Raw genomic sequence first — 23,688 nt, 5'->3', positions numbered from 1 at the left:
CAATACCCACAACGGTCTCCTCAAATTTGGAGTCACTGGGTTCCCTGTCCTCATGGTCACTGGCCTGATAAGGGTGTTCGGGGCAGGAGCAATAAGCTGTGATTGGGGAACCCGGGAGAGCTTCTGTGAGGAGGTGTGCGATCAGGATTCCCACAGATGTAGAAATGGGAACGACCTTCATTCAGGGTGAAGGGAACTGCATGAGGAAAAGCAGGGAGGTGTGACTGCCCATCCTGAGAGCTCCTCCTTGCTTTCAGGACTCAGTTTCCGGGTCCACCTTCAAGGTCCCTCATGCCCTATTTTCCCTGATCTGAGGGTCTCCGTGAGCCTTCTCCCTCCTCAGCCACAGCCTGCCAATGCACCCATGACTGGGACAACCGCAACCCAATCCTATGGCTTTCCCTCTCCCCACCTTCCGCAAAGATCGAGCTCAAACTCCTTTATTGACAAATAGATTGACAACGTTTAAAAGCGTGCTTGCGGGTCCATGTGCTAGGAACTCCGCGGGAACACTCTGGGGCCCTAGGTGGAACGGGCGATGCAGGAACGTCACCTAGAGGCTCCGAAATGCAATAAACGGTGCCAGGAAGAGGACACTTGGACCGTAGCGACGCGCCCAGCCTGAGGGCCGACTTCCTGAAGTGGTGCCCGAAGTTACGCCTGACCGAAGAAAGCCAGCCGTGACCTCCGCGGTCCAGCACCTACGCGCTCGAACGCCCCGAACCGTTCGACTGCCTTCTCTGTGTATTCGCCGGGGCAGTCTGCACGTTTCCGGATTAACGTACAGAGGGCGCCGAGGCCACCGCTCCCCCTACACCGCAAGCTGAGGTCTGGGAGGGCAGCTTGTCCCTCTAGCGACCCCGTCGCCACGCCACGCCCCCCCCACCCGGCCGTTCCCCGGAAGTGCTTCGGCCGGAGCGGAAGTGCACGCCTACGGCGGCCGGCCGCAGTTTCGCGATGGTGGGCGGCGGTGGGATGGGGGGCGGCCTCCTGGAGAACGCTAACCCGCTCATCTATGAGCGCTCTGGGGAGCGACCGGTGACCGCCGGCGAGGAGGACGAGCAGGTTCCAGACAGCATCGACGCGCGCGAGATCTTCGATATCCGCCGCTGCCGCGCGGGGTTGGGTTCTCTGGGGCCTGGGAGGGGGCTGAAGTGATGCTGTCCAGTAGTTAGTGGAGCTTATCGGTGCTGGTCATTCCCCGCTGAGGGTTCTGAGTGGGCCAGCGCACACAGTCCCTTTTCCTTCACTTGCCACATCTGATTCGCTCCATCAATGACCCAGAGCATCCACTGACCCTGGAAGAGTTGAACGTAGTGGAGCAAGTCCGGGTTCAGGTGAGTCACTGCCTGCGTCCGAGAGGGGCAGATGGTTCGGAAGAGTCAGAAAAGTTTATCTGCACCAGGAGCTTACGGACTTGTCAGGATATCTTCGGAAGGGGGAGGATTGCTGTGCCCATTTTATAGATAAGGAAACGCCTATGGAGGCTAGACGATTATCCTGAAGCAAAATACTAAGGCGAAGGAGAAGGCAGTCCTTTTGAGATCTCATTCTTCCAACCAGGTGAGCGACCCCGAGAGTACGGTGGCTGTGGCCTTCACACCCACCATTCCACACTGCAGCATGGCCACTCTTATCGGCCTGTCCATCAAAGTCAAGCTTCTTCGATCCCTTCCCCAGCGTTTCAAGGTAAATTGGAACTGAGCCCCAGGGATAGGGCAGGGGTGAGCTTGTGCTACTGAGGAAGCCTCGGAGAGTGTGAACAGGGACATCAGAGTGAGGCCTGCAAGGATCCCAACTAACAATGATGAAACTGGGAGGAGCCTTTCCAGTTGAATGGGACAACAAGGATAAAGGCCTGAGGTGGGAAGTGCAGAAAAGTAGTGAGTGTGGCAGGAAGGGGAGTGGAAGCTGTAGCTAGATTTGGAGCAGGGATAGGGCACAGGCAGTCCTTTAAGCCAACAGTAGGACCCAGTTCTTTGGGTAGAGATGGAGTGGCTTTGGGTGGGTTTGGGGCATAATGGAAGGTCCAGAGTCCACAGTCACCATTAGGAGGTGGGATCGGTGGGAGGTGGGGAGTGGGGGGAAGAGGGTCGAGGGGGTAGACAGGTGATAAATGCTCAGGCCCCATCTGTCTCCCTCCCAGATGGATGTGCACATTACACCAGGAACTCATGCCTCGGAGCATGCAGGTGAGTGTGGGCTGATGTTGAGGCATTGGCCCTGAGGCTTCCCCCTTGCCTTGGTGGTTTGCAGGGCAAGATGGAAGGAGGGGGCCTGGGTGGGTGACTCCTCAGGGAAGGCGGCAGCTTAGAGTGAAGCTGGCTTAAGTCTCCTGTGCTTACCATGTTTCTCCATTCCTGCTCTCTCTCCTAAGGACATAGCACCAGGGTGTGTCAGACGTGATAGTACAGGAGGTAGCAGACACAGGCAGCCAGGTGGGAGGGATCCTAATAGGGTGGGGGTAGGTGTTGGCTCAGGTGGTTTGGGTGGCTTGGTCAAGGCTTGGGGTCACGGGAAGGAGGTGACAGGAGGTTGGTGCAAGTGTGTACCTATATATGCAAAGGTTAGAAGTGGGGTTGGCTGGCAGGTTGGCCAGCCTGGCTTTGATCCTCCTTCCCCATTCCTTCTTTTTTTTTTCCATCCAGTGAACAAGCAGCTTGCAGATAAGGAACGGGTAGCAGCTGCTCTAGAGAATACCCACCTGCTGGAGGTTGTGAACCAGTGCCTGTCAGCCCGCTCCTGAGCCTGGCTTTTTGCCCCCAGTCACACCCAGGGCTCAAGGCCTTGTTTTTTTGAATCACTGACAAGTCATTAAACTAACACTTTACATTTTGTAATAAACCCTTAATTTATATTCATTTCCAGTGTGTCTCAGAATTTTTCATCTTGGGTCATTCCAGGTTTGAGAGGAGATGGTGATCATGAATGCAAGTTCCTCTACAGGCTGAGTGGATGAGATGCAGTGCATTTTAAAAATTTCTTCCAATCGAAAAGTTACAAGCATACAAGAATTTTGAGAGAGTAGTGTAGTGATCACACCTGTATACCCATCATCTATATTTAATAGTTGTTAATGTGTTACGTCACCGGTCTCATACTATGAATATATTGAGAGTAAACTGCAGATAAATGGCCCTTCACTTCTAAGTATTTCAACTCGGTCTCCTAAGAGTACTATAACCATAGTACTGTTATCTGGCCAAAAAATGAAAAATTCCCGGGCACTTGGGTGGCTCAATGGGTTAAAAAGCCTCAGCCTTTGGCTTAGGTCATGATCTCAGGGTCCTGGGATCGAGTCCCACATCGGGCTCTCTGCTCAGCAGGGAGCCTGCTTCCCCTTCTCTCTCTGCCTGCCTCTGCCTACTTGTGATCTCTCCCTGTGTGTCAACTAAATAAAATCTAAAAATAAAAAAGAAAGAAAAATTCCCTAACACTATCTAATATCCAGTTGTTTATGAATTTCCCCAAAATGTGATTCATAGTTGGTAATTTTTTTTTTTTTTTTAATCAGGCTTTGGGGCACCTGAGTGGCTTAGCTAGTTAAGCATCTGACTCTTGATCTCAGCTCAGGTCTGGATCTCAGGGTCATAAGCTTGAGCCCCTCATTGGGCTCCATACTCAGTGTGGAGCCTATTTAAAAAAAAAAAAAATAATGCTCCAGTGAAACTTTATTTGCATTGGTATCCCTCTTTAGCCTCTTCTAAAACTGTCTCCCCACTCCCCATGTTTTGATCTTTTTTTGACAGTGACTTTTTTGAAAGATGAGTTGTCCTGAAGAAGTCCTGCAATCTGATTTCTTCTTTGTCGGTTATGTTTCCTATTAACTGGAAATTGATTGAGTTCAGGTTTGAGTTTATTAACTCAAGAATTTCCTATATATCCTTTAGCATCCACCTGTAGCTATATGATGCCCGCTTGTCTCACTGTTGGTGATGCCCGGTCTGGTCCCCTGGTCAGGGCAGTGACAGCCAATTTCTCTATTGAAAGGACCCTGAAGCGCCCGCTCCCCTAGCATCCCCAGAGATGTGTGTCACTTCAGGTGCTGGGGTCTGGGCCCTCTGCCTCCCCCAACCCTGTGCCCAAAGCACAGTCTGTCACCAGCATGGTCCATGGGGCTTGGATCTAGGATCAGCCAGTTAGGAACTATAATGCCATGATTCCCTGCCTCAGTTTCTTTCTCTGAGGATACAAAGGATATTAAGAAGCCGTGCCTTGGCCACTTCATCCCTGCAAAGGCTCCGGTGTGATTGTGGACTTCCAGAGGCTCTTTGCAGATCTCTTGAGGGTCTGCTGACAATATTGAGCCTGTCCTGAGAGTGGGCACTAGCTGAGAGCTTTGCATATACTACCTAGTCCGTCAGTCCTCCACCCAGCCCTGTGTGGCTGTTTCTACCCTTTATTATCCCTATTTCACAGATGAGAAAACAAGCTTCTGAAATAATTCACTCCCCAAGGCCTCCAGTCAGGGAGTAAAGAGGAATGTAAGCAGTTTGGCTCATACTCCTCAGCTGGCAGGGGGCGCTGTTGCCTGGATGGAAGGGCCTAGGCTCCCACCCTCCCCACACAGCTGCCAACCCCCAATTCCAGGAAGGAGGGGCTTTGCCACCTAGTGACCAAGATCTGGCTGCCCACGCTCAGACAGATGAAGTCATCAGTCCACATTCCCTGGTTTCGTCATGTGTAATGTGGGCATAGTTGTGACAATTACCAGGGAAAAGGCAAGGTGACCAGCCAGGGTCCCTCGGGCCCAGGGAGCATTCCCCACCACCTATATCCACATGTGGGCTTCACCATGTGTGTACCTCTGCACTGCCTACCCCTTCTGTCTAAGGTCTGCTGGGGGTAGGAGGTCATGAGGGACATAGGCGTCACTGAGTGATTCAGCTGGCCCTCCTAGCAGCCAGGCCATGATGGGCAAGGGATATCAAGCTGTTCATATCACAGCTGGCATATCAGATAGTCCCCTTGTCAGTCTTGACTCATCTGTGTGTGGCCCCTGGCTGCCTGCAAGGACACCATCTGTGAATCTTGGGCTAGGGCCCAGGGAACTTTCTGGAACTCCATCTGTTGTATATGGGTATGAGATGGGGTGAGCTTTGAGGTCTCTGAAGCCCTCTGTCAGGTGTGTCTGGCTCTGCTATTTCTGGCCCGTGACTTCTCAGGCTTTGGTTGCCATGTCTACAAAATGGGAACAACAAATCATAGCTGGAGAGGTTGGCGCAGGGATTAGATGACATGTATGAACATGCCCAGCTATGTCCATTTGTGCTTATTATCATGCCCACAGCACAGGGGCTGACACACAGTAGGTACTAAGTACAGGTCAGTGAGATGAATGAATGGAGCCTTATTTATTTATTTTTAACTTTTTTTGTTAAGTAGCCTCCATGTCCAGTGTGGGGCTCAAACTCACAACTCAAGAGTCACATGCTTTACTGATTGAGGCAGCCAGGTACCCCTGAATGAAATGAGCCCTAGAACAAACAGTGTGGGGCATAGCAGCTGTGTGAGGAGGGCTGGAGATACTGAAACCCAGCCAAGTTCCCTCTGTAAATTTTTGTTACTAGAGGGAGGGGGAAAGGTGTGGCATCCCACAGAGGGAAGGTGGGTATGGAGTGGCGGGGAAGGGTATCTGCATTGCCCCTCTCTAGGCAAACCACTGTTTTGGAGACAATGGAACAGAAGCAAGCAGCAGCAGGAGGGGGACACAGATTCATTCAACCTGTCCCATCCAAACAAGAATGGTAAAAGTGTTCGTATTGAGATATGACTATATGCCAAGCATTTTACCTCTGCATTTCATATTGTTATTTACATCTTACAGCAACCCCCATACAAACATTATCTCTGTTCTACACAGGAGGAAGCTGAGGCTCACCCAAGATAAATGGACAGAAACAGCTAGTAAGTGGCAGAGCTGGGATTTGAAGGCTGGGCTGTCCTAGGTGTGTTACTAGGACAGATTCAGTTTGCTCCAGGGCAGCCAAGCTCAGCCCACAGAGCTGGGAGGACCAGGAGGTGGGAGTGGGGATGTCTCAAGGTCATGTCCTGGTCTTGGTTTCTGGAGCCCCTGGCCATACCTAGGCTTGTGGTGAGCCTGGCCTGTTGGGGAATGCCTGGGGCCTGACTAGCCCAGTGTGGATGCAGTTCCCTTGGCAATGAAGAAACACTGCTGAAGTCGAGGGTTCAGGTTACTGGAGGGGAAACCCAGCCCTAATTCCTCGCACAGCTCCCTGCTGGGAAGTATTACAGCTATGCCGCATACCTATCTTCTGCTGGACATTGGGGGGTTATTTTCAGGGGTAGGAGGGGTCATAAACGGCCCGGGCCAGGGTTCCTGATGGGAAGTGGTTTGCTGGCTTTTGAGGCTTGTGTCCTGGCTGGAGGCTCCACCCACCAAGATGAGATTCTTGCTACTGGATCTCATCCAGGAAGCTAGGGCCAGTAGGGGGTTGCCCAGGCCCCCAAGAACACAGGACCATGGGAGGGACAGTAGTGGCCAGGTCACCCCCAGTCTAGCCCCTGCCTACTTTGAAGATCTCAAGACCAGAGGGTCCTGTGTGAACCGCCTCCTACTTACCTAGCCAGGCCTTCCTCATCCCAAGGCCCCCTGAGATGTTGCCAAGGAAACTGATAGAGCCTCCAGAGAGCCCCACCCAGGTCTCCATAGCAACCTACCACAACCCACCAGGATCTCCATCAGTGATGTCACCTGAGCCTGAATGGGCAACCCCCACCCCCACCCCACCACACTCATCACAATCAAACGTCAGAGTCTGATAACAAATCCCTGTCACAAAGCACCTCATAGCCTCCCTCGCCCCCCATCCTCACACACCCAGACATGAGTCAGGGAGGGAACAGGTCATTTTATAGTTGGGTACCCTGACGCAGGGAGAGGAGGCAAGACACAAGCGTGGAGGCAGAGACAGGTCTAGAAACCAAGCTCCCTCATTATATCTCCTCCCCTCCAGGCCCTGGAACCCACCCTAGTTCTAAGGGGTAGGTGAGCTCTGGGCAGTGGGGACTCCACATGGTGGCTCATCCCACCCACCAGCTCCAGCCCTGCCCCAGCTGCACTCTACATCTATGCTCCTAGATGGGAGTCTGAATGCCCTGAACTACAGGCCCATCTGGGACCAGAAGGAAGGAAACAGACCTTGAAGACTTACAGCAGCTGAATCCAGCCCTGGTCCAGTCCCACCCCTAGCCACTCCTACTGCCATCTGACACCTGTCTGCCAGGATTTCCCCAACTTTGGGCAACCTCCAGCCCAGGAGAAGAACAACCAGGAGCAGAAAGTCCAGGAAGGGCGAGGACCAGGTATTTTTAGCAGAGTTGCTCGCAGCTGTCTGGGGGGTGCTGGGAGGTGAGGTGGTGCTGACTGAGTTCATCATTTCCCTTCTCTGGACCTCTATTCCCTCCCTCCAAATCAGGCATGCATCTCTACCCGCAGTACACTGCCAGAGCACCTCCTTTTCTTCACCCCCCACCCCAAAGTTCTCCACGTGCTCCCCGAGGCTCACAGGGTGACACTAACCCTCACCCTGAAGGGCAGGCTCATCAGGTAGAACCTTCAATTTCCCAGGGCAGGGAGGGGAGGTAGGCAGGACTTGGCGCCAAGACTTGAAGCTCAGATTTAGGACCCTTCAGTTCGACCTCATATAAGGGCCCTTTCGGGAGGGGGTGTCCTGAACAGAGAAGGGTGAAGTCTGACCAGCCTGTATCGGTTGGCTTGCTTGGGCTGCAGGCCAGGGCTGGGGGAGAGCAAAGGAAGAATTCACTGTTAAAGGGCCAGAACTAATTCTTCCCCAGAGGGGAGCTGGCACAGTTGGCTTGTCGGGCTTTTCCCCTTGACCACAGCCATGTTGATACCCCCAACTCCAAGCCCCTCCCACATACCACTCAACCTAGTCCCCCTCCTGGTTCCTTCCCTGCCTTCCACCCCACACACGCTCTGCCCGGGCTTTGTCTGTCCAGTCGGTTGGGGCGGGGTCTCGGTGGGTGCGAGGTCCTGGGAGGGGGGCGGGGGATTCCCCCGAGGGGGAGGAGGACCGACACGTCAGCCCCCGCAGCAGCGGGGACGTGGGTGAGGGCGGGGGTGGGGGCGGGGGCGGGGGCGGGCAGACACTTAAATAGGCAGCTCTAGAGCCGGGACCCAGAGCGGACCGAGGAGGCGGCGGCTGCGGCAGCGTCGGGTGTCCGAGCCAGGGTCTGCGAGGGGACTGTGTCGGGGCCTGGAACCTACTTCTCTTGACCGTGTCCGTGTGCGGTTGGGTGAGTGTCCTGGCGGAGCGGGGTGCAGGTGGTCGTACCGTCCAGGGTACGGATGGATGGACGAGTCGGGAGGGTGGCTCACGAGTCAGCGCGCCAGGACCTCCACGGCCGGGAGGGGACGTACCGCTGTGTCCTCGACGCAGGCCCTCGGCCCGAGCGTCGAGCCTGAGCCCGCGCCGGGGGTCCAGCCTCCCATACCGTCTGTCCCACGGCTGACCCTGCCGTCCCCACTCCCGTTCCTCAGACGGCGTCGGGCGCCATGACTCTGAATGGCGGCGGCAGCGGAGCCGGCGGGAGCCGCGGCGGGGGCCGGGAGCGCGAGCGCCGTCGAGGCAGCACACCCTGGGGCCCCGCGCCCCCGCTGCACCGTCGAAGCATGCCGGTGGACGAGCGTGACCTGCAGGCGGCGCTGGCTCCGAGCGCTCTGGCGTCGGCCGCGGCGGGGACCGGGGCCCAGGGTGCGGCGCTCGACTGGCCCGAGGGCTCCTCCGAGTCGCTCAGCTCTGGGGGCAGCGACTCAGACGAGAGCGTTTACAAGGTGCTGCTGCTGGGGGCGCCTGGCGTGGGCAAGAGCGCTCTGGCGCGCATCTTCGGTGGTGTAGAGGATGGGCCTGAAGCAGAGGCTGCAGGTGAGGGGCTGGGACTATTTAAGGGAGGGGAGATGCCAGGGGAGGACTGAGGGCACGGGGCTGGGGACCTGAATTAAAAGCGGCGCATACCATGGCACTTTCAGAGTCATGCCTCTACCTACCCATTTCACAGATGGGGAAACTGAGGGAGAAGGGACCTCCAGCCCTTGGTAAGGGAAGAAATGCCCAGAGTAGCAGTCCCAGGCTGTACCTGAGGCAACTCTGTAGGATGGGGATAGGACATCCCTCCTTGCCAGGGGTGGCAGGAACACAGCCAGAGGGAGTTTCTAGGAGAAGAGCCCTAGGTGACCAAGGCTCCCAAAGAATGTGACAGTCAGTATTCTAACTTAGGCTGCTATGGTCAGAGCTACCCTGGGGCCCATGCAACAGGAGGGTGGGGAACACGGGAGGGGCAACCCAGGACATTGCCAGCTTGGGGAAGAGTTGTCTAGGTGAGGTCAGGCACAACATGTCCTCTACATCCTGCTTCTCAGCCCTGTCACCTCTTTGTCGCATAGTGACCATCAGTGGAGGGAAAGGTTGGCGGGGGTTTGGGGTGGGGTGGGGGGTGGGGAGCCCTCTATGGTGAAGTTGGAGGGTGTGGCCAAAATAGGAATCCTGGCACATGGTGTGGGAGGGTGGCTTTTGGGAACCAGCAGGTAACCTGACTGCTAGTCTCCTACCTAGGGCACACGTATGATCGGTCCATCATGGTGGATGGAGAAGAGGCATCACTCATGGTCTATGACATTTGGGAGCAGGTAGGCTGCAGGCTGAGACCCAGGCCTGGGTGGGAGGGCTGACCTGGGGTTAGGAGCCTGCTTAGAGGGACAGCCTTGTAGCCTGGGCATGAGACCAATTGGCAGATATGCATGTGTATGTGTTCCCCAGGATAGCAGCCGCTGGCTACCTGGTCACTGCATGGCTATGGGGGATGCATATGTCATCGTGTACTCAGTGACAGATAAGGGAAGCTTCGAGAAAGCCTCAGAGCTGCGGGTCCAGCTGCGGCGGGCACGGCAGATGGACGACGTGCCCATTATCCTAGTGGGCAACAAGAGCGACCTGGTGCGCTCTCGAGAGGTCTCCTTGGATGGTGAGCAGGGAGTGGGTCGGAAAGGGAGGGACATCCTGGTTGGCCTGTGGTCCATTAAGTCTTGGCTCAGCTCAAGTCCCTGGGGATCATAAGTGGCTAAAAATGTTCAGGAAGAATACTTGAGGGGGAAAGCTGCTGCCCTCCCACAGGACTCCCAGAGGGCTGAGAGGCCTGGGGGAAGGACCAGATGCACTGGGGGTAGGGGGAGGAAGCTGCTGGGCACTGAGCTGGGCCACCTCAGGGCCTTCCTCTCCTGTATCCTTTGGGCCTGGCCTGACAGATGAGGAGTGAGGAGAGTGCAGGGAGCTGGGCTAGGAGGTCAGAGCATGGATTCAGGGCTGGGGCTGGTCTCGGCATGGTCTTGAATCTGGGGAGGATCTGCCCCTCTTGGGCTCAGTATTCTCTATGGCCCTCAGAACTGAGTCCCTCAGAGGAACCTAGCAGTGACTTGGTGACATCCTCCTCCCAATTTCACTGGTTATTCATCATCATATAACATCAAACCATGAAATATTAAGGTGCCCATCAAAGCTCTCCTTGTCTTGTATTGACTGCTAAGGCATTTCCATTTGAGTATCAGGCTTCAAATTATTTCCATAAATGAGTTTCCTCTTGTGAGCCTTTGTGAGCTCCTTAAAGGTGGGCACATTTTGCCAGTTAGGTGACCCAGCAATGCCTTGTATCCTCTGTAGGAGACCTGGGGTCTGTGTTTCTGGGGACCACCAGGGCTCCATCTCTGACCCCTGGATTCCTGAGTGGTAGCTGCTATGGGGTGGCTAGAGTTTAACCAGCACATCCCTGTCCCCACCAGAGGGCCGGGCCTGTGCCGTGGTCTTTGACTGCAAGTTTATTGAGACATCAGCAGCGCTGCACCACAACGTCCAGGCCTTGTTCGAGGGTGTCGTGCGCCAGATACGCCTGCGCAGGGACAGCAAAGAGGCCAATGCACGTCGACAAGCAGGTACCCGGCGGCGAGAGAGTCTTGGCAAGAAGGCAAAGCGTTTCTTGGGCCGCATCGTAGCACGCAACAGCCGCAAGATGGCCTTTCGTGCCAAGTCCAAGTCCTGCCATGATCTCTCGGTGCTCTAGACTCCACAGACCCATACCGCGTTGTGCATACAAGTGGACAGATTGGTGGGCTGGCCCACCCAACTGCCCTAGGTGCCTCAGGGCTGGCTCAAACTCTGGGCATACCCCACCTCATGGTTATGGACAGAGAGATGGTGCTGCCCAGGCAGCTCCCACGGGCCATCAGGGGCTGGGCCCACAGTGATACGTGTATAGGCCGGTGTATATGTGTCCCAAGCAGCAGCCCAAGCCCAGCCCGTGGGGCAGGCCTGTGTGTGGGGATGGGACTCCAGCTTTCTCCACACTTGGGGTGTGCATGCTCTGAAGGGAGGCTGTTCAGTGCAGTGTTTATTTGTTTACATGCAAACTTTTGTAATAAAGACTATTTCCTGATAGATCAGGGCTGTTGACTCTGTGTTTCCTCCCGAAGGGGGCTGTAAAAGTAGGGGGCATTCCTGGGGTTGAGGGACAGGGCCTCACTGCCCTACCCTAGCGTGTGGCCTTGACTCTCCTAATATTTGGGCTCCGATCTAGCCAAATGGACCAGAAGGGCAGGTGTGGCTTGTGACCTGACCGGAGATCCAAGCAGTAGGAGGAGACAAAAGCCCCTTTCAGCCCGCTATCCAGATTTTTCTCTTACCCTGGGGCCTGGCATTGCCTAGCTAATTAAGGGTTCAGTCACCCCGCTATATATAAGGAAAACGTAGGCTGTCTGAGGGACCATACCCTGCCCCCGTCTCAAGGCCAAACAAAAATCCTGGGTCTGACTTCTGGGCTGGTGTCTCCATTTTGCCTCCCGAGGGGCTGGAAATTTGCTGAGGTAGGGTAGCTGTGGAATACTTATGAGACTCCCCAGCTGGGAAAGGAGGAGGTGAGTGGCTGGGGCTGGGCTACCAAGCAAGGGCCTCACTGCTCTCTCCTCTGGGAGGGGCCAGGAGAGAGCATCCCATGCTCAATTTTAGGTAATGTGGTCTTGGCAGGAGCCCCTCTCCGGGGCCCTCCCTGCCTAGAATGAGAGGCCTTGCATTTGTGTGGGAATATGTGTATGTTCACTGATTGCTAGAGGTGTGCCTGTCTCCCTGCCACCCACACCCACCACAGGTGACTGCTGGGACTTTCCCCATATTGTTTTGGGAAGGAATAGCTCCATTTAGCAATGGCACATGGGAAACTGAAGCGATTGCCTGCGGTCGCACAGGTGGAAGTGGCTGAGTAGGGACTGGTATATATGTCTGCTGGTCTCCAGAACCGAAAGCAGCCTGTAGTGAGGCACGGGACAGTTTCTGAGAAGGTTCTGGGCAAGATACATTTCCTTCATTGGTTCAATTTATTTACTCCACAGACCCCTAGGAGCTCTTGCAACCTGGTTAGAACACTGATGGCAGTTGTTCAATGGCAGGTGTCAAAGCCACTCCTTAAGGTGCAGGACCTCTCTTGACTCACCCACACACCCCCCAGGGCAGTGTTAACTGCTCCAAGCTGCTGCGGCTCTCCATTCCCAGCCTGCAACATACGTAGAGGCATGTGGAAGGCATGGTTTTCTCAGAGCAGGTGAATGTCCTGAGGCCTGAAGAAGAATCCAGGCCTTCTCAGCCCTGCTATTTATTGGCTGTGTGGCCCTGGGCAAGCCACTCAGCATCTCTGTGCCCTAGGGTGTGACATGGGAACAATGACCCTTCAGAATGGAGGTGGGGGTGGATAATGAAGTCATGTGCTTAGAGCAGTACTAGGTGCATGGTAGGAGCTCAACCCATATGAGACCCCTTCAACAACTCCACAGTGCCCTGCTCCAGGCTGAGGTGCCTGGGGAGCCTGAGTGGCCCTGAGGCAGGTGCGCTGGGCTTGTGGCAGACAAGGTTGGAGGCAGCTGAGGGATCCCCGCCCATCCTCCAGATATGAGGTGGGAAGGACTCAGGGAAGACCATGGGAAACTCCAAGGACAAGGATGGACTGACAACGGGGTCACTGACCCTTCCCCCACACACCCCTCCCCTTGTCGGATTCCCAGGCCTCAGAAGCTTCTCCTGGCTCCACTTGGCTGCCCTTGGTGGGGGAGGGGGCCTCTGGCAAGCCCTGCGATTCTCTCAAGGTCACCTGAGCTGGCTCAATCTGCTCTTCCTTCTCAGAGGCACTAGACAGGCTGTTGTCTCTGGCTGGCTGTGTCAGCAGCCGGTGCGAGCCCTCAGAGAGCCTCAGGAGATCTCACAGGCTGCTGTGTCTCCCACCCACTGGTCCCACTGGTGGGTGGTCTAGAGCCCCAAATATCCAGTTCAGGCCATGCTCATTTATCCTTTGTGTGGAACCTCCAGCTCCTTGTTTTTGATCAAGTTAGAAGCTGGCAAGGCTAAGGAAGGGCAAGGTCATTACCGGGTTCCTGAGACCTGCCCTGGAGGGGTTCCAGTCTGATGAAAGAGATAGACAATGACAATCTGGTGTCTTTTCTGCTTTGATGGTGGTAGCACAAGGCATGGAGTAGAGGGTATTCCAAAAAAAAGAATCCTGAACCAGCCTGGGAGCCCAGGGAAGGTTTCTTGGAGAAGGGAACATTTGAGCTGAGTACTGAAGCCTGAGTAGGTGCTCAGTAGACAGGTGAAGGGAGGGAAGGGCATTCCAGACAAAAGGAACAGAGTGGGCCAAGGTAGAGCTGCATATGCTGATCCACAGTGGAGAAGTGCGATTGAGTCTGGAATCACAGAAAAAGAAGTAATGTCCAAGCCCAAGAGCCAAGAAGTCCCCACTGGGCTGTATAGGAACAGGAGCAGTGCCAGGCCAATGATCTCCCCACCTCCTGGGGCTGGCAGTTACGGATGCTGAGCAGCCCCCAGCTTTCCAAAGTCAATGAGTAACCTGGGGGGCTGGGCACGGCCAGGCCTGCTGCTGTGGGCCCAGTGGTGTTTTCCATTCCTGAGCAAGCATGGCTGGACCGCCTACCTGCTCAAGTGTCCGCCCTGCCCTACCCCACCCATCCCGGCCTGGCCAGCACTCCCTGGAGAAAGAGCCCTCTCACCTGGCAGCTGGACCAAGGGAGCCCGCCTTAGGCACCGGAGGGTGCCCTGGAGTGGAGGGGTGAGCAGGGCTGAGGCTGGGGTCGGTGGTAGGTGAAGGAATAACACTGTCCTATCCAGCCTTTGTTCAGGGAAAGAATTGCCAGGAATGGCTGGAGTGGTTGTCCATTGCTCTGCAGGCCCAACTCCATGCTCTGTGCTGGCAAATATGAAGACGAGGGCAGGACTCCCTCCCTGAGGGGACTCTGTGTCTGAAGGATGGCAGTGGGTGGGAAATCAGGGCGCAAGACCCTGAACCGTGGGTCCTCTGTTCCAGGAGGAATTGTCCTGTGGTAAAGTCCTGTGTGACCTTGGTCGGGCCTTCGCCTCCAGCATGAGGTGGCTGCAGAAAGTGACCCTCAGAGTCGTCAGGGTCTTTCCAGCTTCAGACTTTTGTGATATTTGGGGTGGCTGGGCAATTACCACTTTGGGATCTCCGTACAAACTGGGGAGGCTATGTCAGGAAGGAGCCAAAAGTGTGGAGGTGAAACGCCAATGGAGATTCTTGTGGGGGCAGGAACCGAGAGACAGGATGGCTGGGCCTGGGGGCCTGGGTGGGCCTGCTTGAGGAGCTGGATGGCCCTCAACCCTGCAGGTGATGGGGACCCATGGACTCTAAGGGGAGGAAGAGGAGGCCAGTGTGTCTTGAGGTCCCTCTGGCTATTGGTATGGAAGGATGACAGTGGGTGGGGGGCAATGTCCAAGTGGATGGGATGGGGAGGGGCAGCTCTGAGAGTACAGAAGGACAGGGGCAGAAGAAGGCCTGGCTGCCTTTCCCATAGTGACAGGTAGCAGGAGGTCCAGCTTCTGGAAAAGGCTGGAAGAAGGGACAGTTGCACCCTGTGGGGCCTGTGGAAGCCATGGCTTGGGCTGAGTGGGAGTGAAGGGAGGGACCCTCTCTAGGAGGAGAGTATTAGGAGGGAATCCTTGCCTACCGATCCTGGCTGGATCCTTACTGCCCTGTCCCTCAGGCCCATCCTGACCATGGTCCCTGCCTGGCTGTTGCTGCTTTGCCTCTCCATAGCCCAGGTGAGCTGGGTCCCACTCGTCTCCTTCAGACCCTGGCCTTGGGAGTTGGCACCCTTCTCTCCCATTCCACCTGGGCCAGTTGCACTGACCATAGAAGGGACGAGTTGTGGGAGGGTGTGCAGAGCTGACTATAGACCTCGTTGTGGGATCAGGAGGTCAAAGGCCAGAAGGTGGTTGGGCTAAGGTATGGCCAGGCCCCTAGAAGGGGCAGAAATTCCACTTCCTTGTCAGGCACCCATGATAGGAAGGTAAAGCCTGGAGACAAAGCCTGGTAAAACCTCCCCTAGGTTTTCCCCGAAGACCAGTATGCAGAACTGAAGGTGGAAGTCCCCGAAAACTATGGTGGAAATTTCCCTTTGTACCTGATCAAGGTGAGCCTAAGAACTGGGTGGGCTGCCCTCCCCCAGGTCACGCTTCCCCTGCCTCCAGCATTTCTATCTCTTTCTTGCTCTGCCTTTCTTTCAATCCTCGTTCCCAAACAGAATGTGATAGAGTGTGAGAGACTAACAAAATGTCAATTCCAGTAGAAAGTAGAGTTTTAATAAACTATTGGTGGTGGGGTTTCAAGCTTTAGAAAGGAGGGTGGGGAGTCCTGGGGCGCATCAAGTACAGGAGAAAGGGCTCTGGCTTTGAATGTTGGTCCTGTGATTTACTGGCTGTGTGACTTCAGGCAAGTGCTAGCCCTCTCTGAGCCTCAGTTTCCCTACATATAAAATGGGGCCAATGGGTGGAGGGGCACCCCCCAGGCCTGGTTCCCACTGCCTTTACCTCTGCTCTCCTCCATAGCTGCCACTGCCCCCTGAGGAAACAGAGGGCAAGATTGTGCTGTCGGGGACCCCAGGCATGGTAGCTGAGGGCCTCTTTGCTGTGGATCCAGAGTCTGGCTTCTTGCTGGTGACCAGGACCCTGGACCGAGAGGAACAGTCCGAGTACCAGCTGCAAGTATGACCGGGCCAGTGTCGGGGAGAATGGTGTAGGCGGGCCGGGGCGCTGATGACCCTTCCTTTCCAGGTCACCCTGGAGACTGAGGATGGACGTGTCTTGTGGGGCCCACAGCCTGTGCTTGTGGATGTGAAGGATGAGAATGACCAGGTGCCCCACTTCTCTCAGTTCGTCTACAAATTTCAGCTGAGCCTGGGCACCAAGCCTGGTGAGTGCCCAGGGCCACCAGCGAACGACAGGTCAGGTGGGCCCTGAGGAGAGAACAGAGAGTAAAGAGATGGCCGGCCATTGGCATAAGGACAGGGCAGCCAAGGGCCAAGCTGCCCCCTCCCATTTCTGTCCCATCCTGCTCCATACCCCACTGAGAGTCCTCCAGTCCCTTCCACTCTTAGCCTCAGATGGCTCCCCTGCAGAGTGGGCTGAAAATCTGTGGCTCACCTCCAGCTTCCTGACACAATGATAGATATGGAAGGAAGTACCAGAGAGAGATGAGGGAGGCGGGGAAACTCTCCCCACCCCTCTGCACCCCTTATGGCTTGCCCTCTCCACACACACCAGGCATCCCCTTCCTCTTCCTTGAGGCTTCGGACGGGGATGAGCCGGGCACAGCCAACTCCGATCTCCGATTCTACATCCTGAACCAGGCCCCAGCCCAGCCTTCCCCACACATGTTCCAGCTGGAGCCTCAGCTGGGGGCTCTGGCCCTCAGCCCTGAAGGTGAGCCTGAGCTGGGTGTGATGAGGGGAGAGGGTCGGGGAAAGCTGAGGAAGGCGGCATGTGAGCTGCCATGGAAGAGGGGGTCGGAGCTGGAGAGAGGAAGAAGAAAGAGCATTCTAGGTGGAGAGTGGCAAAGCAAAAGGCTTGAACCATGCATGGAGAGAAAAAAATTGTATGAACAGAGTAGCCTCAGCCCTACACTCTGGACCCCAAGCCTAAGGGGCAAGGATAGGAGAGACCTGGGGTGTTGTAGCCTAGGATGTTGCCAGGAGAACTTTGGACTGATTGTAAGGGAGTTCAGGCCAGAGGCACAGGCTGGGGATGGAAAGAAAAAACCATATACCCACCCAGCCAGTCCCCCATTCACCCATCTGCCACCCAACCACATACACTGCCATTTACTCAAACAGCTATCCAAAAGAACGCATGCACACACCCAACTCCCCATCCATTTCCTAGCCAGCCATCCACTCATCCAGCCGGTCATCTACACATCTACACATCCCCCCATGGACCCTCATCCTGCTCCTAGTCATCCAGTCCATCAGCCATTCACTGTGTGCATAGATATGGAAATGGCTTTGCAACTTCTAAGCCCTGCTTGGGTGCTCACTCTGGTGCTCAAAGCACCTCTTGCCTTTGGGCCCAGAGGGCACCTGAACACTTGCCATAGGCTTGGCTTTGTGTTTGTTACTCACTGAGAAGGAAGCCCTGGACTCCTGCTCAGCTGGCCACCCTGCCCCTTCTAGGAAGCACCAGCCTAGGCCAGGCTGCGGAAGGGCTCTACCAGCTATTGGTACAGGTCAAGGACATGGGTGACCAGGCTTCGGGCCACCAGGCCACTGCCACCGTAGATGTCTTCATAGTAGAGAACACCTGGGTTCCCCTAGATCCCGTCCACGTGCCAGAGAATCTCAAAGTTCCATACCCACACCCCATAGCCCAGGTGAGTGTGGCTTCCAGGGGCTGAAGTCGCCCCATGGCTGGTACAGCTGGGCCTGAGTCTCAAGATCTGGGGGGTGGGTCTGAGGCCCAGCTTAACCCCTGTTCCTCCCCTACCTATATTCCTCCCTCTACTGTCCCCATTGGCTCCCATCATGGAGTAGGGTCTCCAGGGCCCTGGGACCAGAGCCACAGCCCCTCACCTATTATCCTCTGGCCAGTGTGGCTCTGGGCCATGACCTGACCTTGCCCCAGGCTTCCTTAGGGAGAACAGCTGCTCCCTCCCTGCTGCCATGGGGATTGTCACCCAGGCTTGGAATGTCTCAGACTTCCTCGAGGAATGCCCTTGGGTCAGGCCTGGCCTGGGAGGGCAGAGAATAATACAGCCTGGTCCTTGAGGCACTTTGGGTGGGGACCAGGCTTGGACTAAGGCCACCAGGGACTTGCTACAAGTGTTACAAACAAGAGGACCCTACCTGGGCTCCAGGGAGGAGAGCAACTCGCTTGAGATCCCCCAGCAGCAGGGGCCCAAGCTCCTCACCCAGGAAGAGTTGTGGCATAAGAGCTGACAGCCCCTGTCCCTCGTCCCAGGGTGCCCTCCTTCCGTGTCCCCCTCCCAGGTACACTGGAATGGGGGAGATGTACATTATCACCTGGAGAGCCAGCCCCCTGGCCCCTTTGATGTGGATACAGAGGGAAAAGTCTACGTGACCAAGGAGCTAGACCGAGAATCCCAGGCTGAGGTGAGGTGAGGGGGAAGCCAGGAGGGCAGGTTGAGGGGTGCCCGGTCAATGTCTGGTTGGCTTCTGGGGGTATCACATCCCCTGCAGGCACTGAAACAGTGGAAGGGCACCCAGAAAGCTGGAGCTGGCCACCGGAGGGGAACGCAGACCCTGGCCAGGCTGAAACTGCCCTTGGCCTTCATCTGAAGCTCCCCACTGCCCACTTCAGTACCTGCTCCAGGTGCGGGCTCAGAACACCCACCGTGAGGACTACATAGAACCTCTGGAGCTGCGACTGGTGGTGATGGATGACAATGACAATGCACCTGTCTGCTCTCCACGGGACTCCCCAGTCAGCATTCCTGAGCTCAGCCCCCCAGGTGGGCTATGCGGCTTGACAGGGGGTGGGGGAGGGTTGCGTCCTTGGGAGCCGTCCCATTCTGCTCTTCTCTGAGATGGGGCCAGCCTTAGGTCCTTCCATCCATGCCCCTACCTTCCCACGAGCTCAGGTTCGGCCCAGCACTACAGACGAGGGCGTGGAATGGGGCTTCCAGATTGGGCTGTGGTCCCACCTAGGTGGGTGCTGTCTTCACAGGCACCAAGGTGACTAGGCTGTTGGCAGAGGACATGGATGCCCCCGGTTCCCTCAATTCCCACATTGTGTATCAGCTGCTGAGCCCTGAGCCTGAGGAGGGAGCAGATGGAAGAGCCTTTGAGCTGGACTTCACCTCAGGCAGTGTGACACTGGGGGATGCCCCGCTCCGTGCTGGCCAGAACATCCTGCTCCGGGTGAAGGCCGTTGACCGAGGTGGAGCTGAGGGTGGTAAGTGCCCGATGGTGACCCAGGTTCTCTCCCTCTCTGTTCCCTTCCTGGTCTCTCTAACATGCCCTCTCCTGCCTCAGGCCTCAGCAGCACGTGTGAGGTCGCTGTCACAATCACAGATATCAATGACCATGCCCCCGAGTTCACTATTTCCCAGGTAAGCAAGAACAGGGGAGGAGACCTTGGGAAGGTACTGATGAGGGACTCACAGCCCCTTTGCATCTCTCCAGATTGAGCCTGTGAGCCTTCCTGAGGATGCAGAGCCAGGGACTCTAGTGGCCACACTCATGGCCACTGATGCTGACCTTGAGCCTGCCTTCCGCCTCATGGACTTTGCCATTGAGGCAGGGGATATGGAGGGAACCTTTGGCCTGGATTGGGAGCCAGACTCCAGTCATGTCCAACTCCGACTCCTCAAGGTAAGGGGCTGGGGCTGGGGAAGAGGCACATGTGGCACCTCTCAGGTGAATGCACAAGTGTGCCCTGGCCCAAACAGTGACCCGGACCCCATTGGTTCTAGAACCTCAGCTATGAGGCAGCTTCCAGTCACAGGTTGGTGGTGGTGGTCCGGAGCGTGGCAGAATTGGTGGGGCCAGGCCCAGGCCCTGGAGCCACAGCCACAGTGACGGTGCTGGTGGAAAAGCCGGTGCCACCCCCCAGGCTGGACCAGAGCTACGAAGCCAGTGTTCCAGTCAGCACCCCAGCTGGCTCCCTCCTGCTGACCATCCAACCCTCAGAACCCGTAAGCAGCCCCCTCAGGTGAGCCAGAAGCCCAGCCTCTAACTGGACAGGACCTCCCCTGCTCCCCAGGGATGACCCCCAGGGCCTCAGAGCGGACTCACGTTGTTCCTCTAACAATGCTAATGTTCCTCTAACCAATGCTAATGGCGAGGTTGTGAGTCCTGAGGGTGGGTCAGAGCTGGAAGAGTTGGATAGGGCATGGAGCGGAGAGTTAAGACTCCACACGAGCTCAGAGGCTGCCTCCTGCACTGTCCTGGATGCCAACCACCCCATCCCTCACCCAGACTGCAGCGCAGACGAGTTCTATTCCCCGGCCCCATCCTGTCCCTTTAGGGGACACCCCCAAGTCACAGAGAGGATGTGGAACTTGAGCAGGTCACAAGGCCCGGGGGGTGTCTCTGAAAAAAACCCCATATATGGTCCCAGTGCCTCCCTCCCCCACCCCCCCCATCTTCTCTGGGCCTCAGGTTCTCCCTGCTCAATGACTCAGAGGGCTGGCTCTGCATCAAGGAGGTCTCTGGGGAGGTGCGCACAGCCCGGCCCCTGCAGGGCGCCCAGCCTGGGGACATGTACACAGTGCTCGTGGAGGCCCAGTACGAAGGTATGGCCGGGCATTTGTGGGGCCTCCGCGAGGGACAGTAAGCCTTGGGGAGATAGAGAGATGGATAGGGCTGAGCTTCCTTCCTGGGGTCCTTCCTGGCATCCACTCTGCCCCTGGCAGGAAAGAGGAATGAGGGCTGGGGCCAACGTCGGTCTCTGAGATGCCTGGCATCCACATCCCCTCTCAGACCAAGCTCCTCACTGGACACTTACAATCCTCCAAGCCTGCCCCTCGGCCCTGGAGGGCCTCTCAGGTGTTGGCTTCAGATGTAGGCTAGGAGCAGAGGCTGTGGGGCCAGGCAGGTGGAAGGAATGCTGGGGGCCGTGTCTCTGCAGGCCAGGACATAAGCCAGGCTGGGCCACTGAAGCCAGGTATGGAGGACTCTGAATGCCACACTGACTGGATGAAAAGCTGGCCCTGACATGGCTCTATCAGGGAGGCAGCTCTGCTCTGGGCTGGACTGTCCTGTGGTGCATGACAGACCCAGCAGAGCGAGTGTCCCTATAGTCAGGGCATTTCCACGGGCCCTGACACTGGTGGCTGGGGTGGGGTGGGGGCTGAGGGTGAGAGCAAGCGGGGTATCCAGAAAGGCACAGAAAGGCCTGGCAGCCATTTGGATAGCGAAGGGGACAAGGTGCACGGTGAGGAAGAGACAGGTGGGAGGATGCGGCTGGGGGTGGCAGGGGAGGCGGGCAGTAGAGCTGGTGTGGCCTAGATGCTGCAGGGTAAGATCTCCCGGCCTGGGACTAGCTCACACGGCCTCCTCTGCAGACCGGCCGACACTGAGCACCTCTGCAACCCTCGTGATCCACTTCCTGAAGTCTCCGTTTGCCTGGGCCCCAACCCTGAACCCTGTTCCCACCCGCCACCTCTGCACGCCCCGCCAGGACCATGGCGTGGTTATCAGTGGACCCAGAGAGGACCCTGACCCGGCTGGTGGGCACGGTCCCTACAGCTTTGCCCTTGGCCCCAACCCTACGGTGCAGCGGGACTGGCACCTCCAGGCTCTCAACGGTGTGTGGTGGGGAAAGGTGGAAGACCGTGGCCAAGGCGGGAGGCGGGGGTGGGGGGGCATCGGAGATGAGATGGCCCTGTGCTGTGGTGGTGGGGCTGGGCCTCAGGCCTGCCCGGACTAGGGACTAGGGTCACTGCTTGCGGTCCCACAGGTTCCCACGCCTACCTCACCCTGGCCCTGCACTGGGTGGAGCCACGTGAGCACACAGTGCCTGTGGTTGTCAGCCACAACACTGGGACGTGGCAGCTCCTGGTCCAAGGTAAGGTCAGGGCTCTGTGTGCCTGCAGTTCCCGAGGCGACCATTGGGGTGTAGGGGGAGGGACTGGGTACAGCGCACAGAGGCACTGCATGCAGAAGAGTAGGCGCCCCCCCACATAAATATACACATGTGCCCCAAATCGTCTATCAGCTGGCTGCTCAGAAGCCTCTGAGCAGCTGGAGCTCCGGCCCCCAGACCCTTACCTTCCCCCGTCCCCTGTCCCCCAGTGATTGTGTGTCGCTGCAACGTGGAGGGGCAGTGCATGCGCAAGGTCGGCCGCATGAAGGGCATGCCCTCGAAGCTGTCGGCGGTGGGCATCCTCGTGGGCACCTTGATGGCGATAGGTAATGGGTGCGGGGCTCGCTAGCAGGGGAGGATGGTGGATGCTCAGAGTTATAGCCTCTGGGTACACAGTGCCCTGTCCCGCGGGGCTCCCCAGGGCTGGAGAAGGAACCCCACAGCTCTCCTAGTCATCTGTTCCTCCTTCATACTATCCTACTCACCATCATCATCATTGATGACAGCATTTGCTCTTCTGTGATTATACATTGACTGTGTAATATAGGATTATCAGAGTCAGTCCTCACAACCCTGTGAGGTAGATTGTGGCATCTCTCCATTTTTCAGATGAGGTCCCTAAAGTTCAGAGAGGTCAAGTGACTCGTCTGAGATCACCCAGCCAGAATGTGGCAGAGCCCAGGTCTTCCTAGCCTAATCCTTCTAGTCCAAGCCTCCCTCTTTATCCCCTTGATTTCTTTGGCCCTCTGGATTTCCCTTGGCTGGTTTTTTTGTTGTTGGTGGTGGTGGTTCTAGCACAATACTTCCTGAGTCTATGGGAACAGCTCAGTGGCTCCCAGATGACTTCCACCAAACTGTTCCCCGGAGAAGGGGAACGAGGCTGGGGTGTTCTGGATAGCCACAGTCCAAGCAGTCAGGCTTCTTCTGGGCCCAGGACCACAGTCATATGCACCCAGCATTGCAGATCCTGCTTAGGAAATTTTACTACCCTATTAAACCAATAGCAACAGCAGGGTGGTGGACCAATCCCATGGCTCCTCCTGAGAGCTGATGCATCCTTCTTGGGCCTCTCAGGCATCTTCCTCATCCTCATCTTCACTCATTTGACCTTGGCAAGGAAGAAGGATCTAGATCAGCCAGTGGACAGCGTGCCCCTGAAGGCGGCTGTTTGAATGGTCCAGGCAGCCCCAGCCGGGAGCTTGGCCTCTGCCTCCATCTGGGTTTCCTGGGAGAGGGCCCAGCACTGTGGATCACTGGGGGCTAGGACAGAGTTGGAGCCCCTTCCCCTGCCTGTGATGGAGCCAACATCACCAGACAAGTCTGTAGAGCCTGAATACTGACTTGATGGGCTGCCATGGGAATGTTCCATATGGGGCCATGTTTGTCTACCAATAAAGCCTCAGAGAGCAGACAGGGCCTGTGCCTGCTTCTCAGAGTCATGTGAATGTGTGCATTACTCATGTCAACCTTCATTCCTTTCACATCTCCTACTGCGCAGAGAGTCTAGGGACTTGAGGGACAAGCCTGGGTCCCCTTTGAGGAGGGATATTGGGGCATCACGTTGCTTCTTGGTGAGAACATGAGGTTGGAGCACGGTGGGTCATTTTTCCAGGCATTTGGAGACCATGGCTGCAGACCCTGGATGGGTCAAGTTGAGGATGATGTCCTTGAGAGTGCATTCTGTGTTTTCCGGGACACAGAAAACTGTGTTTGCTAGGGGAGGGCTCCTGTGCTTATGTGGGAGCACACTGCTGTATTTGCA

General features: G+C 56.4%; 3 protein-coding genes across 4 annotated transcripts; all 3 read left to right on the top strand.

Moving 5' to 3' along the window:
* Positions 1-892: 892 nt before the first annotated feature.
* On the top strand, positions 893-2,861 carry CIAO2B (cytosolic iron-sulfur assembly component 2B). Its single transcript, XM_059383805.1, has 5 exons — positions 893-1,101; positions 1,260-1,337; positions 1,564-1,689; positions 2,147-2,192; positions 2,649-2,861. Exons 1-5 carry the CDS (start codon positions 958-960, stop codon positions 2,744-2,746), a joined length of 492 nt encoding a protein of 163 aa, XP_059239788.1. The 5' UTR covers positions 893-957; the 3' UTR covers positions 2,747-2,861.
* Positions 2,862-8,152: 5,291 nt separating this feature from the next.
* RRAD (RRAD, Ras related glycolysis inhibitor and calcium channel regulator) lies at positions 8,153-11,468 on the top strand. 2 transcript variants are annotated; one of them, XM_059382130.1, is made up of 5 exons: positions 8,153-8,280; positions 8,525-8,909; positions 9,597-9,670; positions 9,801-10,005; positions 10,817-11,468. In XM_059382130.1, the coding sequence occupies exons 2-5, from the start codon at positions 8,540-8,542 to the stop codon at positions 11,092-11,094; spliced, it is 927 nt and encodes a 308-aa protein (XP_059238113.1). In that variant the 5' UTR covers positions 8,153-8,280; positions 8,525-8,539; the 3' UTR covers positions 11,095-11,468. The 2 variants fall into 2 exon arrangements, with proteins under 2 accessions (XP_059238113.1, XP_059238112.1); XM_059382129.1 differs by having other exon boundaries at positions 9,585-9,670.
* A 2,562-nt stretch (positions 11,469-14,030) lies between these two features.
* On the top strand, positions 14,031-23,371 carry CDH16 (cadherin 16). The gene is made up of 18 exons (XM_059381653.1): positions 14,031-14,139; positions 15,089-15,146; positions 15,434-15,517; positions 15,933-16,088; positions 16,158-16,296; positions 16,647-16,805; positions 17,555-17,751; positions 18,368-18,490; positions 18,699-18,849; positions 19,065-19,292; positions 19,373-19,449; positions 19,523-19,711; positions 19,813-20,051; positions 20,501-20,634; positions 21,406-21,648; positions 21,801-21,908; positions 22,136-22,252; positions 23,001-23,371. The coding sequence occupies exons 2-18, from the start codon at positions 15,102-15,104 to the stop codon at positions 23,096-23,098; spliced, it is 2,487 nt and encodes an 828-aa protein (XP_059237636.1). The 5' UTR covers positions 14,031-14,139; positions 15,089-15,101; the 3' UTR covers positions 23,099-23,371.
* Positions 23,372-23,688: the final 317 nt, after the last annotated feature.

The sequence above is a fragment of the Mustela nigripes genome, chromosome 17 (genome assembly GCF_022355385.1).
Source record: "Mustela nigripes isolate SB6536 chromosome 17, MUSNIG.SB6536, whole genome shotgun sequence".
Lineage (NCBI taxonomy): Eukaryota > Metazoa > Chordata > Mammalia > Carnivora > Mustelidae > Mustela > Mustela nigripes.
Note: the sequence above shows the minus strand (reverse complement) of the source record. Positions and strands in the feature narration are given on the sequence as shown.